The 15873-nt window shown below is 30.8% G+C and overlaps 1 protein-coding gene across 9 annotated transcripts; it reads left to right on the top strand.

The window, feature by feature from the left end:
• The first annotated feature begins 2988 nt into the window (after positions 1 to 2988).
• Positions 2989 to 15284, top strand: VLN1 (villin-like 1). Of its 9 annotated transcripts, XM_068639111.2 has the most exons (25): positions 3123 to 3259; positions 3397 to 3501; positions 3826 to 3871; positions 4693 to 4798; positions 5252 to 5351; positions 5611 to 5679; positions 6279 to 6512; positions 6873 to 7050; positions 7135 to 7261; positions 7512 to 7677; positions 8128 to 8278; positions 8371 to 8456; positions 8549 to 8704; positions 8908 to 8976; positions 9202 to 9270; positions 9360 to 9497; positions 9911 to 10039; positions 10207 to 10354; positions 10489 to 10502; positions 10833 to 10973; positions 11461 to 11586; positions 12263 to 12325; positions 12404 to 12599; positions 14475 to 14653; positions 14833 to 15284. In XM_068639111.2, the coding sequence occupies exons 4-25, from the start codon at positions 4743 to 4745 to the stop codon at positions 14944 to 14946; spliced, it is 2709 nt and encodes a 902-aa protein (XP_068495212.2). In that variant the 5' UTR covers positions 3123 to 3259; positions 3397 to 3501; positions 3826 to 3871; positions 4693 to 4742; the 3' UTR covers positions 14947 to 15284. The 9 variants fall into 9 exon arrangements, 4 of the variants coding, with proteins under 4 accessions (XP_068495211.2, XP_068495212.2, XP_090159339.1 ...); XM_068639110.2 differs by lacking the exon at positions 3826 to 3871 and having other exon boundaries at positions 2989 to 3259; XM_090303213.1 differs by lacking the exon at positions 3123 to 3259 and having other exon boundaries at positions 3294 to 3501; positions 3826 to 3940.
• The last annotated feature ends 589 nt before the right edge of the window (positions 15285 to 15873 follow it).

Raw genomic sequence — 15873 nt, 5'->3', positions numbered from 1 at the left:
TTATTTTCATAAAAATATATCAAAGCCACTCATGTACGTTTTTAGACTCTACACTAATAGAATTAACAAACTATCAACACCATTTTAAATTTAGGACTCAGAAGAATTGCATATAACTTGACAAAGATTAACAAATTACATATTATTTTCAAAGGTAATACTTTATACATATTATTTTCAAATGTAATACTTGATTTCTATAAAATAACAAATAATCTAAGTATCTTGTACTAAACACTTAAGTAATTGGTTGATTTCAACATATTTTAAACGCTTTTGAAAAATTGTAGATATGTGTTTAGGGTTAGGATAGGTGTCAAAAAGTACAACTTTTTTTGTGCTAAAGATTTATTCAATTGGGTAGGAAATCATTATTATCATGTGATAATTATGTAACATCCTTACTAGTCTATACATTCATTTTTCCTACCAACCGTTTTTGTGTTATTGCTTAAATTAAAACAGAAGCCAAACTCTCAAACTGCCCCATTTAAAATCAAGGAATACTTTTTACCAACCAAGGAAATACTTGCTTTAATATCTCTCTCCATGTTCTTTCTTGCTCTCAAACATGGTAGGTTAAAAGAGAACAAATTTTACTCATCTAAAAGTGAAGTTTGAGAAAGAAGAAGCTACTCCATTATGTGTAAGTTGCATATAATGATGCTAAGATCCTTGAGAATTTTTTTCTTTTTTCCTTTTTTTTTTCTTTGACACATATTAATAATGTGTTAAGAGAAAATATTGCACTACAATAAAATCATGAAATAAAAATTAATTCTAGAAAAAAAATAATTAATTATTATAATGATTAAATTAGAGACTATTTTAGGAACTATATAAATTTTTGGTTTATAAATTATTTTTTATTATTGTTAAATAGTTTCTAAATTAGTTATAAAATGGTCTTCGACTTAGTTACTGTTGCAACTAATTATTTTAGTCTCTTAATATTAGTTTCTATTTAATGATTTGTAGTGTTATATAAGAGTTGGAATATCTGTAAAATATTTATGTTATTTTATTTATTTATTATTATAAAAAAACATCTTATAAAATGAATAAAAATGTTGAAAGGGTGGGGCAAAGACCATGCACACACACAAAAAAAAAAAATGTGGAAAGAAATGGGAGGCCATGACTAGGTGAAGTGAAATGCTAAGCCCTATATATGGTGGGGTTAGAGCTTCAAACTTTTGGTATCTTTCAAGTGTTAACTTTTTTTAATTGATTTAGAATCCTATATCTTAATTGATTTGGTTCTAGACAATTGCTCTCACAATTCCATGTAATTATTACTTTCATCTTATTTTTCGGTCACTATTATTACTTGCTTTTATTTTGTGAAAAGATGTATCCACATTCATGTGTCAGACCTCCCACATAAAAAAAAAAAATACTAACTAGGTAATAATCTATAACAATTAATAAGAAGATAAATTTTTGTAATTATTTTTTATCCAAATTTCTTTACTTTTTTTTACCCTTTCATATAGTTTAATAATTTTTTTAAAATTCTACTGTTTAAAAAACTGCAATTAATGAGTAATTGTGATGAATAATTTACTTTTGTAATTCTCCACAAATATTTTTCTGGTAAATATATAAAAGATTTAAACTTTACTTGGTCATGTTGGGAAAATGCACTCTTCCAAAAACACCTAACTTTTGGTAGTATTGTAATTACAATTTTTTAGAATTTAGGTTTCCCAAATGAAATTTGTTTATTTATTTATTTATAACTTTTGATTTTACAACATTAATGTTGATATATGATAATTTCAACTCATTTCTTTACATTAAGAAGCAAATATTTTAAATACGATATAAAAATATGCAATACCATGTGAAATCAGGACGTGGTTAAAGTTATTTTCTTTGATCAATATTGTCAAAATTATTTTTTAAATAGTTATAATAAGAATTTTGTATTAACGTTAATATGACAATATTTTTTTTATAAATGTAAGTAAATATATTTTAATTCATATTGATAATTTTATTTTATGTTGTTGGAATAATTTATTTACTGTTGTAAGTTATTTCTCAATCGATTTTTGTTAGATTTTTTTTAAGGTTAGTGAATTATTTTAGTGAATATCAGTCAAACTTTTTATTAAAGTTTGTAATACTTTTTTTTAACGTTTATAAAAATTATTTTTCGATTAACATAACTATTATTTTTATTATTTAATGACAATTAAAATACTTAAAAAATAAAATTTATTTAAGAATTTTAATACTGTTATTAATAAACATTGACTCCTTCTCTTTTATTACCAGTGTGTTGTATGCTCAAGTTCATTTATTTATCGTTCAAATATAATAATTCTATCAAAATCTTTACTTTTTTTTAGAAGGTTATTATCAATTTGTATATTTTCAATTAAACTAATTAAAGTCTTCATTCTTTCATATCCACAAATTTAATAGTCACACTTTAAAAATATGAAAAATTAATCACCCTTGTTTAAAGTAGAAAAATAATAAATCTACCAAACTTTTAAATTTTAAAGAATAAATGCATTAATAAAAAAGTCAACACTTCGAATACATCCATGTACCTCTTCAAGTTTGACTCAAACTAAAAAAGTATCTCTTCTATTTTTATTAATCAAAATCATTTTGATATCCTTTTTTATTTTTTGAGTTTCATTTTAATCATTTAAAGTTTAATATTTTTTATTTTAATATTTGAAAACCATCTATTAGAGCAATTTAATCCTTCTACTAATTTGAAGTCACATGAGAAATCATATCAATTAAAACTATCACTGTTTATGTCAAAAACTGGTGAAATGACTTATTTGGTTTTAACAGAACCACTATAAAAAGGTTACAACAAAATCTAAAATATAAATAAGACAATAAAAATTATATTTTATTTATTATCATAAGAAGAAGAAAAAAAGATGCTGTTACACAAACAAAGAGACAGAGACATTGGATGATATACATATATATAATATATACACACATCTACAGAGAGAGAGAGACACAAACATACCATCTATGTCAGATTGGTCTGTCAGAACATTAAAGAGAGTGTTGAAAGTCACATTTGAGTTTGGAAATCTTTCTCTGTCTATGACTTTGGTTTCTATTGGCATGTTTTTTACTGTCTATGGTAACAGCACAAGGCGTAAAACAGACACCACCCCTTATCACATTTCATCATCATCACTCTCTTTCCATCAACCACACTGCAAAGTGCACAACTAGAAAGCCACCCTCGTGGGCCCCACATACAAGCTGGACGGTAAAGATAACCATGCTTTTCATTTTTTTGTTTTGTTTTTGCTTTATCTCCAGTCTCTTTCTTCACCAAACGCTGTTTTCATCATTCCAATGTCATTTTACCCTCCAATATAAATGCTTCATTTTGTTTGTCTGCAGCCTTGGCTTTCCAAATGGGAATATCCAAGTTTTGTTCTTTCCCTGTCTGTTCAACCATCACCATCACCATCACCTGTTAGCTTCTGAATCTGCTGTTGAATCGAGGTGTGTGTGGACTATGATCTACCCTGTTGGTCAAATGAGTCTTGAATTGTTCTTGCTTTCTGTTTGTTTGCAGTGGATCATCTTTTTTCTATCCCTTTTAGCATTGTTATTGTCTTTTGACTTTGTTTTGCCCAAGAAATGAATGATCTTTATGGTTGGTTCTTGTTTGCACTTTGAATTTGTTCATGCTTTGTGCTTGTTTGGCGTAGATCATCTTTTTTCTCCCCCTTTTTCTTGCATTGTTATTGCCTTTTGACTTTGTTTTCCCCAAGGAATGATTGGCCTTTGTGGTTGGTTGATTGATGCTTGGTGTATTTGTTACAGAGGCTTAAATATGAGACGAGGACTCTGGGCGTAAGCTCTGTTCTGGGTATTGACTGCTATAGATTCATTTCGGTGCAGCCTGAGTGTTGTGTTGATTTTGGGAGTTATGTGTTGGGTTAGTTTCATAAAATATTTTCTGAAATTTGGTGCGTTTTTTAGTTATTAGTTTAGATTTCTTGCTAGTGTCAGCTTTCCTGCAGTGCAATTCAGTTAAAAAATTATCAAGTTGATTACCTGATTGATTTTTTTTTTCTGTTTAAATTCTTGATGTCTTGGTGGAAGTTTTATTTATTTACTTTCATCATTATTACTTGAGCAGAAAAAAGACAAAGGTTAAACCAAATAGACAAAATATGAATGCTTTTAAAGTCTGATGCACATTTTCCTTTTGAATGTTTCATAGCCAAAATAATTAGAACTTTGTGTGATTTATTTTTGGCTGTAATTACATAAAAAAGACTATAGATTTAGTGATAACAGCTGTCATTCATTGGTTTGTTTATTTGATAGAATTAAATTCTTAAATTAATTTTTCAGCATTATGGTTGAGTAATTAATACTCATGTGACTGACATCCTTGCATAACTTCTTCAAATTATGGGTACAATGTATTTGATTATTATTCTAAATCTTAGCTGTTTTAGATTAATTGCACAATGGTAGCATGTCTTTGCTTACCTTGATTTATTTATTATAGCACTGCTTCTTGATTATATACTGTTATAATAGCAAGTCATTAATGTTTTGCCACCTTAAACCTTACTAGATAAGTATTAATATATGCTCTGAAAAGAGCAATGCTATTGGTAACATAACATATATATCTCAGGATCTGAGGACTAACATAGTTTAAATCCTGGATTGCAGAATAATCTAGTGTTGGGTTAGTTGGCTGGAGTATTAGAGCCATAGACTCAATGCCAATTGTCACTAAAGATATGGATTCTGCATTTCAAACGGCAGGAGCAAACCCGTATCCTTACAACCATTTTCTTTTCAATTGTTTTATGATTTGTGTTAGTCTGTTGGACAGGTAGTAGTTATTTTGTTGTGTTCAGTTTTTTTTCATGCCCGAGCAAATAGAATCGGTATTAATTTCTGATGACAAAGGCGCCAAAACAAATAGTTGGTTTTTACTAGCATTAGCCCATGTCAATTGCAAAGGGCTTCCTCAGCCACTGGTGAATGTCTCATTGATTATGGAGAAAAAATGAAAATAAAAAGATAGGAGAATCGATTCTTGCATTGTAATCATGCTACATTCTAAAAAGAGTTGGGAAGCATATAAAATTCTTGACCTGGATGCTTGTCTCTTGACTTTTATTCTAGTTATTCCAGATTTGTGTTTCAGCTGTAAATTTTGTTTCTAAATGTATCACATTTCTTTGTTAAAGTTTCTGTTTTATACTTAGCTTAATGTTCTTAGAGGCTTAGAAATTTGGTGTATCGAGAACCAGCGGTTGGTTTCAGTGTCAAAGTCAAGCCATGGAAAATTCTATACCGGAAGTGCATACTTAGTCTTGAATGTAAGATATTGCTCACTTTATTTCCCATTGATCCATTTAAACGCATGAATACATCTCATTCAAAAATCTAACATTTCAAAGATTGTCTTCATCATGTCTTCTATAGTTTCGCTATACCCTTTTGAAATTGAACCCATTAATTTTGGACCACCTTCGGCATAATGATATTTTAACAATTCCCTGTCAGTATCAGCATATTTTTCATCTAAATTCTCCACATAAATTTGATGCAGACCTTTTTATGTGTTTGTGGAAACAGGCCGTCTTTCCGAAAATTGGCCCTCCTCATTATGACATACATTATTGGCTGGGAAGTGAAGCAAAGAAGGTTTATATTCTTTCTTTTTTAATTGTATTGCTTGTGGTGATAAAAATGTGTTACAGTTATTTTTCAGCAGGTAAATATTTTGAGGCTGTATATACCCTTAGTCTTTTTTCCTCAAATAGTTGTTTGTTCTTTTTATTCACATGATGGTGTGGTACTCCATTTTCCTATAACAATTATTGTCATGTTTCTCATCATATTTACTGTAATCAATTGTTCTGTAATCTGACAAGAGAGTGGAACTGTAAAGAAATGTATTTTATGATTTTATCGCATTTAGGGAATGTGAAACTTTACTGACTAATTTTTAGTACCAAAATTTCCTCAATAAAACTTTCTTGAGGTGTAATTTCTGTTTATCCAACAACAAAATCAAGTTTAGGGGTTTGTATTTGTTTATCTAAAATTTGCTTAGTGATTTAAATCTGGTTAAATATATCAAGGAAGGTAATGGAGACATTGTAACAAGTATCTATTCACAACATCTGATTTTAATACATTAAACAGTGAACGTAGTTTTCAAATAAGTATGAATGTTGGATTGCTAACTGTGGCTAAACAGCATGATCAGCATTGTTTCACAGTCAATTAAGTTTTGACAGGTAGATTCAAGCTTGGCATCTGAAAAGGCACTTGAGCTGGATGCAGCCTTAGGATCGTGCAGCGTTCAATACAGGGAAATTCAAGGCCAAGAATCACAGAAGTTTCTATCATACTTCAGGCCTTGTCTTATACCCATCGAAGGAGTATTTACTTCAAAGCAGGGGAGCTTGAATGGTGAATATCAAGTCCACCTGTATACTTGCAAGGGAGATTATGTTGTTCATGTGAAGGAAGTGAGTTGTTTCTGAAGTTTGATAATTAACTGCTTCTGTTGTCTGATAATGTGAATCACCTCCTCTGCCTATTTTCCTCTCGCTGAAAATTTAGTTATAGACAAGGAACTTATTGAGTCTCCACATATTACTGTATGATTTCTAGTTTTTTTTGTTGACCGTGATTTCTTTGAGGGGATCAAACAATGATTAATAACTTTAAATGAGATAATATCAATGATGATCCCTGCCGAGGTTATACATGTTACTTTCAGACTGCATAGCTCTCAGTACCATTTTCTTTTCTTTGCTTCAGACTTTCTATTGTTTGATTTATTATATTAGTAGAGCCTGTCTCTAACGCCCTTATATATTCATTAGGTGCCTTTTTTGAGGACAACGTTGAATCATGAAGATGTATTCATCCTTGACACGGCCTTAAAAATCTTCCTCTTCAGTGGGTGCAACTCTACCATTCAAGAAAGAGCTAAAGCTTTGGAGGTTGTTCAGTATATCAAGGAGAATAAGCATGGTGGAAAATGCGAAGTGGCAACAATAGGTTTGAATACACAACTTTTTTAATGCTTATTCCTGTTTTCTGAGGGGAAGATGATGCAAATCATAATTTTACTATTTGTTGTAGAGGATGGAAAATTCGTTGGTGATTCTGATGTGGGTGAATTTTGGAGTCTATTTGGTGGTTATGCTCCCATTCCTCGAGAATCGCCTCCTATTCAGGAATCTGAGGCTCCTCCTATAAAGCTATTTTGGTGAGGTTCATACACATATTTGCATAATGTTTGTGTGCATGCATCAAGGCATGTGTTGCCAAACCCTTGTCAAGATTATTTCTACGTAAAACATATGACAAGTTTAATTAACCTATTCATATTGATTGATCAATGGTCAATTAAGGGCATCACAGTTTATTGACTTACCTAAATTATTTTATTAGTTGGTTTAGTTAAAGAAATTTGTCACTCTTAGCTAAAGAATGGTTGCTTTTTCACATCTCAACAGGATAAATTTACAGGGAAAACTTTGTGAGACTGGAACCAATGCATTGAGCAAAGAAATGCTTGAGACAGACAAGTGTTATATGTTGGACTGTGATAGTGAGATTTTTGTATGGATGGGAAGGCAGACTTTATTGACTGAAAGAAGAACAGCAATCAGAGCTATAGAAGTAAGACTCTCTTCTTTGAGTTTACTTTTGTTTCGGAAAGTGTAAATATCCAAACTTTCCGGTCTGTATGTGGTACCATCATCTTATAGTCCCAAAAGAGGTAGGCTTGATTTATTGATGTCAAACTTTCACTTATAAACTCAATCCCTCCACTCCCTTGTTGACTGCAGTTCATCCCTGGCACTCGCTTGATGTTCACCTTTGTTCTGAAACTTATCTTACTAAAGAAATATATATTCTTGGATAGTTTTCTTCATTCAAAGTTACTTTTATTGTATTTGCCTTGGAACCAAAATTATTTATAAATTTTAATGATAAATCCCACCAAATTCTCGGTAGCTGTAATGGTATGACAGTTGAGTTACATTAGTTAATGTTGTCAATTGTGCTTGTCCATAAGCATTGCATTGAGGGCATTGCCTATGCTCACCATTGTGTCCATTTTACTAGGATTTTGTCAGAAACGAAGGCAGATCAATCAAGACTCATTTGACATTTTTGTCAGAAGGACTGGAAAGTACCATCTTTCGGTCGTACTTTACTAATTGGCCCAGAACAGTGGAGCTTAGGCTTTATGAGGAAGGCAAAGAAAAAGTGGCAGGTTTAGTATCTTATACACATTACTCGTGTTTAAGAAGTTTACACTTAGTGTGTTTATTATTCTTTTCTTTACGTTTGTTTTTTCTGCCCCAGCCATATTCAAGCACCAGGGTTATGAGGTGAAAGAACTTCCTGAAGAAGACAATGAACCATCTATAGATTGCAGTGGCACAATAAAAGTATCTTCTTGCTCAAAAAAACTTATGTGTCTCGGGTCCCAGTGATCATATTCTTTTTCCTGTGTTGTCTTTACTGAATAATGCAATTTCAGGTTTGGCGGGTGGATGGTGATGAATTGTCCCTTCTTTCAGTTACTGAACTTACAAAGCTTTACAGTGGAGATTGCTATATTGTACAATATACATTTCCAGGAAATGGAAGAGATGAGACGCTATTTTATGCTTGGGTTGGCTCCAAAAGTGTAATGGTAGGCACTAGTCAAGGTTTTCTATCTTCTATTAGGTAGTTTTTTAACTGTCTAAATACCCAATTATGTATTCCATGTAGTACTCAGTTCTTCAACTTCTGTAACAATGGTAAACTTTTAATCTCATCTTTTTGAAATAGGCTTGGTTGTTGTCAATAATCCTAACCCAATCTGCCCTTTTATTCAATGATTTTGTCCTGCAGGAGGATAAAACAGCTGTCGTTTCCCACATCAGTACTATGGCTGATTCAATCAGAACTAATCCAGTTATGGTTAGTGCTGTTGTTCCTCTGCCATCTCTTGTAATGTGTTGATTGAATATGTTCAATAATGATATTGTAGTTTTGGGAAATATTTGTACAATTTTTATCTTATCAATAGGTGCCAGCTTCTTATTGCTACATTATGCATATTAGGCATATTCATGTAAAAGACATATAATTTACCTGCATATTACTCTGCCTAATATATTCATTTTACATCATATGTCTGCTCAGGCTCAAATCCATGAGGGTAAGGAACCAGCTCAGTTTTTCTCAATACTTCACAGACTAATCATATTCAAGGTATGTGCTCAATATAACCTCATTTTCAAGTTGTGTTTAGCTTTAAAAAAAGTCACATGCTCCAAATTCTTCACTTTTGTTCTTGTAAGGGGGGAAACAGTTCAGGGTATAGGAACTTTATAGAAGAAAAAGGTATGGTGGATGAAACTTACAATGAAAACCTGGTTGCTTTGTTTCGAGTACAAGGTACAAGTCCAGATAATATGCAGGCCATCCAAGTTGATCAAGTAAGTTTCTATTAATTTGACTATTTTATCCATAGTGGAGTCCTTTTTACCTTTATTATATCTTTTCTCTAATTACCAAAAGTGTATACAAAGGCTTTGAGCAAAGCTATTGGGTCCTTTCGTTTTGCTAAATTGCATCAGTTGTTTCTCAGTATCAGATATTTTTCATTACTAACTATTCCAATATCCTTTTGTTATTGACTACGGACAAAGATAAGAAATACTGAAGTCCAATATATTGTGTTCTATTACTGCTGCTGCTCTATTGGTTGTTATTTATATTTGAATTTGGTTTTTTTCTGTTGTGCACAAAATGGTGGTTGACTTCAAAGCATGTTTTGTTTGCATTTTTTTACATAAAAATATTATATTATTTGTCAGTATGTGTTGACTATGTACTAAAATTGTTATAGGTTTCAGCCTCCCTGAATTCATCCTATTGCTACATTCTACAAAATGAAGGATCTATCTATACTTGGATTGGGAGTCTGTCCTCTGCCAGAGACCATAATCTTCTTGATAGACTGGTGGAGCTACTTAATGTACGTCATTGCAAATTGACATTTGGTGCTGGAATATTTTTTTAAATGATAGTCACTGAAAAGGAAACATTGAGTAATGAGTTTTTCATTTGAATTTATATTAAATTGCAAGAGAATATAGTTCATGTAATGGTGTTAACTCCTCATTTCTTGATGCAAACCTGCAGACAAAATGGCTACCTGTTTCTGTGAGGGAAGGGAATGAACCTGATGTTTTCTGGGATGCTCTTGGTGGAAAGGCAGAGTATCCAAAAGGCAAAGAAATTCAAGGATTCACAGATGATCCACATTTGTTCGCATTAAAAATAATAAAGGGTAAGAAAAACACCTTCTTAAGAAAAGTAATCTAGATCTCACTTGGTTTAGAACTATCCTGGTGAAATGACAGGGAAAGCTTGTCTAATTGATGGTTCTGTTTCTCACGCTGATTTCTTGGAATTTCAACCCAGGAGGAGACTTCAAGGTATATTGCTTCTACAATCTGAAACTGTTCATGTCAGATGTGATAAATAATTATTTGAATAACTAATACATTATTTTATTAAGTCAATAACAGAATATTATATCTGATGAAGACTGCGATAAGAACCGCCACAAGTAGCATTTCTAATATGCATCTAGATTATCAGCACTGAGATTAAAATGCCAATAGCATCACCTTGAATTAAATGTCATAAATTCTATCACTTTATATATGGCCTTTTTTGTCAAATTTTTCTTTTGCTCACATACACACATATGTATAATGTATTATTTTAACGTGATTAATTGTAGCCTTGATGTAATATTTCAGGTGAAAGAGATATACAATTATACACAGGATGACTTAATTACTGAAGATGTTTTATTGCTTGATTGCCAAAGAGAGATTTATGTTTGGGTTGGCTTGCATTCAGCTGTCAAATCAAAACAAGAAGCTCTTAATCTTGGCCAGGTACCTACTTACTATGCTTCTACACTAATTGTCACTCATGCAATTGAATCAATTTATTTTATTTTATTTATATATGGTCTTCACATAGCTGCTTCTTTTCAATACTCCACTCACATTTTGAATTCCCTCCATTAACATCTATGTTATAATTACTTTGTACTTTGTTCTTCCACTATCTTTTCCTGCACGAGTGGACCTTTGTGACAGCCACTGCAGAACTTTTTGCCAATGAATCCAAGTACTTAATGAAAAATGCCTCTATACACTATTCAAGGAAGTAGTTGTTTATACATCTAATTCATAAAGAGCCAAGTTTTTGTTTCTCCATTATTCATTAATTACTAATTATTTGACAGTCTCATCCTAGGAACTAATTCTAATTTGTCCATAAATCGAATCATGAGATCAAAGTCTACAGTTTTAATGTAATACAGACTTACACTTTGCTGCAATATGTTTTTCTTACAATGGAAACTATTATGAGCAGAAATTTCTGGAAATGGATGTCCTTGCCGAAGGCCTATCCCTTGACATCCCTATTTACATTGTAACAGAAGGTTATGAGCCACCATTTTTCACTTGTTTCTTTTCATGGAATCACTCAAAAGAAAATGTAAGTCTTCTCCCTTCAAAATTATAACTATTGATCATCATACTATATCAACTAATTTTAAGAAGTGTCATTGGTATAATGGTGGAGCATGCGATCCCTTGCCCCCACTTTCCCAAAAATAAAGATCGTTTGCCGAACTCCCTGCTAGAATCTGTTATATATATTGATGCGATATGCATATAAATGTGGTGTAATTTATGTTGATTTGTTAGTTTAGCCATAGATTATTTTGTGATGAATTTTTCAATTCTTGTATATGTAAATACTAATGCTTTTCTTGGGCATGCCTGTTAGGCAGCTTTCAAATTTAGGTAATATGTCTGTTTGTGTGTATGAATGTATACACAAGTTGATAAAATTTTATATTTAATTGTGTAACACTATTGAAAGAATTGGAAATATAGTAAAAGAGGAAGATTGAAAGTTGACATGAGATATGGAAATTTGCTTGTTTATTTATGCTTTGATGAAAATGTTTCATATACCATTCATTTTTTTGCCAATGTGCCTTGGTGGTGGGTTGGTCATGATGAGTTTGAATCCAGAAATTGTCTCTTTGCATATGCAAATAGTTAGTTTTTTTTTTCTGGTGTTTGAAGGGGACATCTTTTTGGTGTTTCACACCTGGATTATATTGTCATCCATCTTATCAATTATTCTGAATGAATTGTTGCAGATTGTTGGCAACTCATTTGAGAGAAAGCTTGCAATTCTGAAAGGAAAAGCAAAAAGTGTGGAAGTAGGTGACTGCCTTTCATAATATCAATTTTATAAGGTTTTCAGCCTTGATCATTCCCTATTGGTTTCCATTATCCAGGGACATGCTAGAACCCCATTAAAAGCAACCTCCAGGGACTCTACTCCAAATGGTCACAGAAGCTTTTCTGCTTTCTCCAATGGACGTGGAAGAAGTAGTTCCCCTTTACCTAGCAGTGCAGGTGATAGACTTGTTTCTAGCTCTACTCCACTTACCAAGAAGCTCTTTGAAAGCTCTCCTGCCAATGACAGTGCTGGTAACAACAATCCTTCTCATCAATTTCTGATGTGAAATTATTTAGTTGAACATCAGTTAGTCAATATGTGAATGAGTTAGTTCTCTTTGGAGCTATCTACTCTAAGCTTGCTATATATATATATATATATATATATATATAACTATTGATAAAGAGATTCTTCTTTGTTAGAATTTTCCAACAGTTATTTTAATATATACATACTGATAGTAATTATTCTCAGGTATTTTGTAACTATAATATTGTAAAGTTTCTGAGATTTTTCAAATTGCACTGACACACCAGTTCTTTTATAATTTTAAGCAAAACTCTTTATTGTTTTAAAAACATTATATTGTCATCTTTTCTGCTTTATAATGCACTCTTTTAAATTTAAAAAACATCACGTTTACATTCACTAATTAGAGAGACCATTTTAATGTTAAAAAAACAAAATTTTAAAAAAAAAACTCAAAGAGTGTATTGTAATTTACTCTATATGCACGCACTATAGAAAATCATTAAATAGAAACTAATCTTAGAGACCAAAACAATTAGTTACTATTTGATTAAATTAGAGACCATTTTATAAACTAAAAAAAACTATTGGTATATAAAGTAGTTTCTATTATTAATAAAAATTTATAAAATAGTTTCTAAATTGATATCTATCCATTAACTACCAAGGTTTTAGCTACTTACTACTTTATATTCTAAATTAGTCTTTTAGAGATTAATTTAGAATCTAAAATATTAGTCGCTAAAACTTAGAGCTAATTTAGATACAAATTTAGAAATCATTTTATAAATTTTTATTAATAATAGAAACCACTTTATATATGAATAATTTTTTAGTCTCTAAATTAGTATCTAATACAGTGACTAGTTATTTTTGTCTCTAAATTTGATTAATATTTAATGATTTTCTTGTAGTGATGGATTCATTGAAATTTGCTTTTTTACAAATATACATATAAAGCATTGAAGATGTGTATTTTATAAATTGAAGTTTTCTTAAATTCTTATATATATATATATTGTATAAATAATTATGAAGTTGAAATTTATTTGAATAAATTGAAATATTTCATGAGTTTGTAAATTTAATGATATGGCTGTTAAAAAATAATTAGACGTGTCGTCTCTTTCAAATATCATAATATGTTATTATGATTTTGTATAAAAATTGATTTTATAAGGATGTTACAAATTAAAAAAAAAATAAAATCCAACTGTAGTAAGTACCAAATTCTAAATTAATACAGAAGGAATTTCTTCAACCACATGAAATTTGTGTGTGTTCCTTGATACACAAAATTTACAAATTTAATACTCATTTATGTTAAATATTATTAAATAAAATCAACGGTTATCATGAATTTAAATTTTGATGGATGATTATGAGATATTTAAGGTTTTTACATGCAGCCTATAGTATTGTTCAAAATTCAATTTGGGTGTTAAGGGAAATTAAGTCTAATTTACTTAGATGGTGAAACATTTATGGTAAAGTTTACAATTCAATTCAACCATCAGGAAAAGTCAAATCTCTTTTTTCTTATATATGTTGATTTAAGTTGTTTACATGTACAGCTATGGTAAGATTCAAAATTCAATCAAACATATGAAAATTTTAAGTCTCTTTTCCTTTTATATATAGAGAGAGATAGATATTGTAATTCCCTAGTTATTATTGAGAATGTGAGTTTGAGTCTGATATTGAGTAGAAATGAGAAAGTTAGCAAGATATAAGGAAGAAAACTCACAAACTCATTGTTTTAAGGTTTTGAGCTAGAAGTGATGTGAGATTTCTTATTGGTTTGTTAATGGTTCATTAGTACAAATCTTTTCATCCTTTACTTGCTATATTTTATCAGTTTGTTTTTGTTTTCCTAGAAAAACCAATGCCACAGCTTGAATCTCCAGCAACAGAACTAAGCTCATCTAATGAGTCTGCAAGTTTCACTCAAAAGGATAGAAATGTGGATGGTGAGAATTTGCCTATACACCCCTACGAACGCCTGAGAGTGGTTTCTGCAAATCCAGTAACTGGCATTGATTTGACAAGAAGAGAGGTACTATCTAAGTTAATCAATCAGTTTTGTTACCATCTTACCTTTTACTTGCTCTTGGATATGAAAATCAATATGAAAAACCAATGATAAAAGTTTATGCAGAACATTTGTTATATCCATAGACATCAATCTTGTTTTACTCTGAAAACTGACTGGAATCTAAACTTTGTGATGAATAGATATATTTATCTAATGAAGAGTTCCGTGAGAAGTTTGGAATGCCAAAATCTGCTTTCTCCAAGCTTCCTAGATGGAAACAAAACAAACTGAAGATGTCACTGGATCTATTTTAGAGCAAAGTGACTGTGTTTTGTGGCACTATATTACGGCTTTGAGAGTTTGAGGTTGAGTTTGTGAAATACGAGTCATATAGTGTACTGTTTTGCACCAACTTACTACATGTTTATTCCTTCATTTTATCTCATAATGTTGTGTTTTAAAGATGATGTTTTTGAGGCATACATGTGGAACTATGTAATGTTTTTTTTGCTTGAAGAGAAAATGTTGTATAGCATTTTTAGAACCGAATGTTCAAACATACTTGCATAGGGTTTGATTGAATATCTATGATCTATGGACTAAGGTTTCTAGTCCTTGAACACACTATCTACTAAATAGTTTCTTGCATGAATCTCTATTGTTGTTGATGTTTCATTAATGTATTTTATATTTTTTACTTAAATTGTATAACAAAGTCATGTGCAACCATGTATTTAAAGATTGATTCTTTTGCACGTGTTTCTCCTCGAAATTATAATATTGACTGATACAAATGATTCTTGGATCCCACAACAAAGTGATTGAGGATTTAAGTTATTGTGATATCTGCAACTCTATAGGTTCTTTTCTCACTCCCATACAAAAAAAAGTGAAAATATCTTTTTATCCTTATTGTCTCACTCCATAGAGTAACTTCTGAATGATGTAATTCGAACAAGTATCTGAAAAAATTTTCCGGATTACATAATCCAGAAGTTAATTACAAATTAAAAAAAACACTTCTGAAATATGTAATTTGAAATATTACAAAGAAATTTGGAAATAAAAAATTTATGAAGTGAGAAAAAAATCATATGGAGATGCAGGAAGAAACCCACCGTTTGTGTCTTTCTTTCTAGTTGCACCTCCGACTGCATCTTGTTTTCCGCTGCACCCTTTGACAGAAAAGAGAGAGAGTAAAACATTGATTTTAGTGGAAAACTTGTTAAAAGATCTCAAAC

This window comes from Phaseolus vulgaris, chromosome 6 (genome assembly GCF_051622355.1).
Source record: "Phaseolus vulgaris cultivar YP4 chromosome 6, ASM5162235v1, whole genome shotgun sequence".
Classification (NCBI taxonomy): domain Eukaryota; kingdom Viridiplantae; phylum Streptophyta; class Magnoliopsida; order Fabales; family Fabaceae; genus Phaseolus; species Phaseolus vulgaris.
This window is presented reverse-complemented; position numbering and strand designations above follow the sequence as displayed.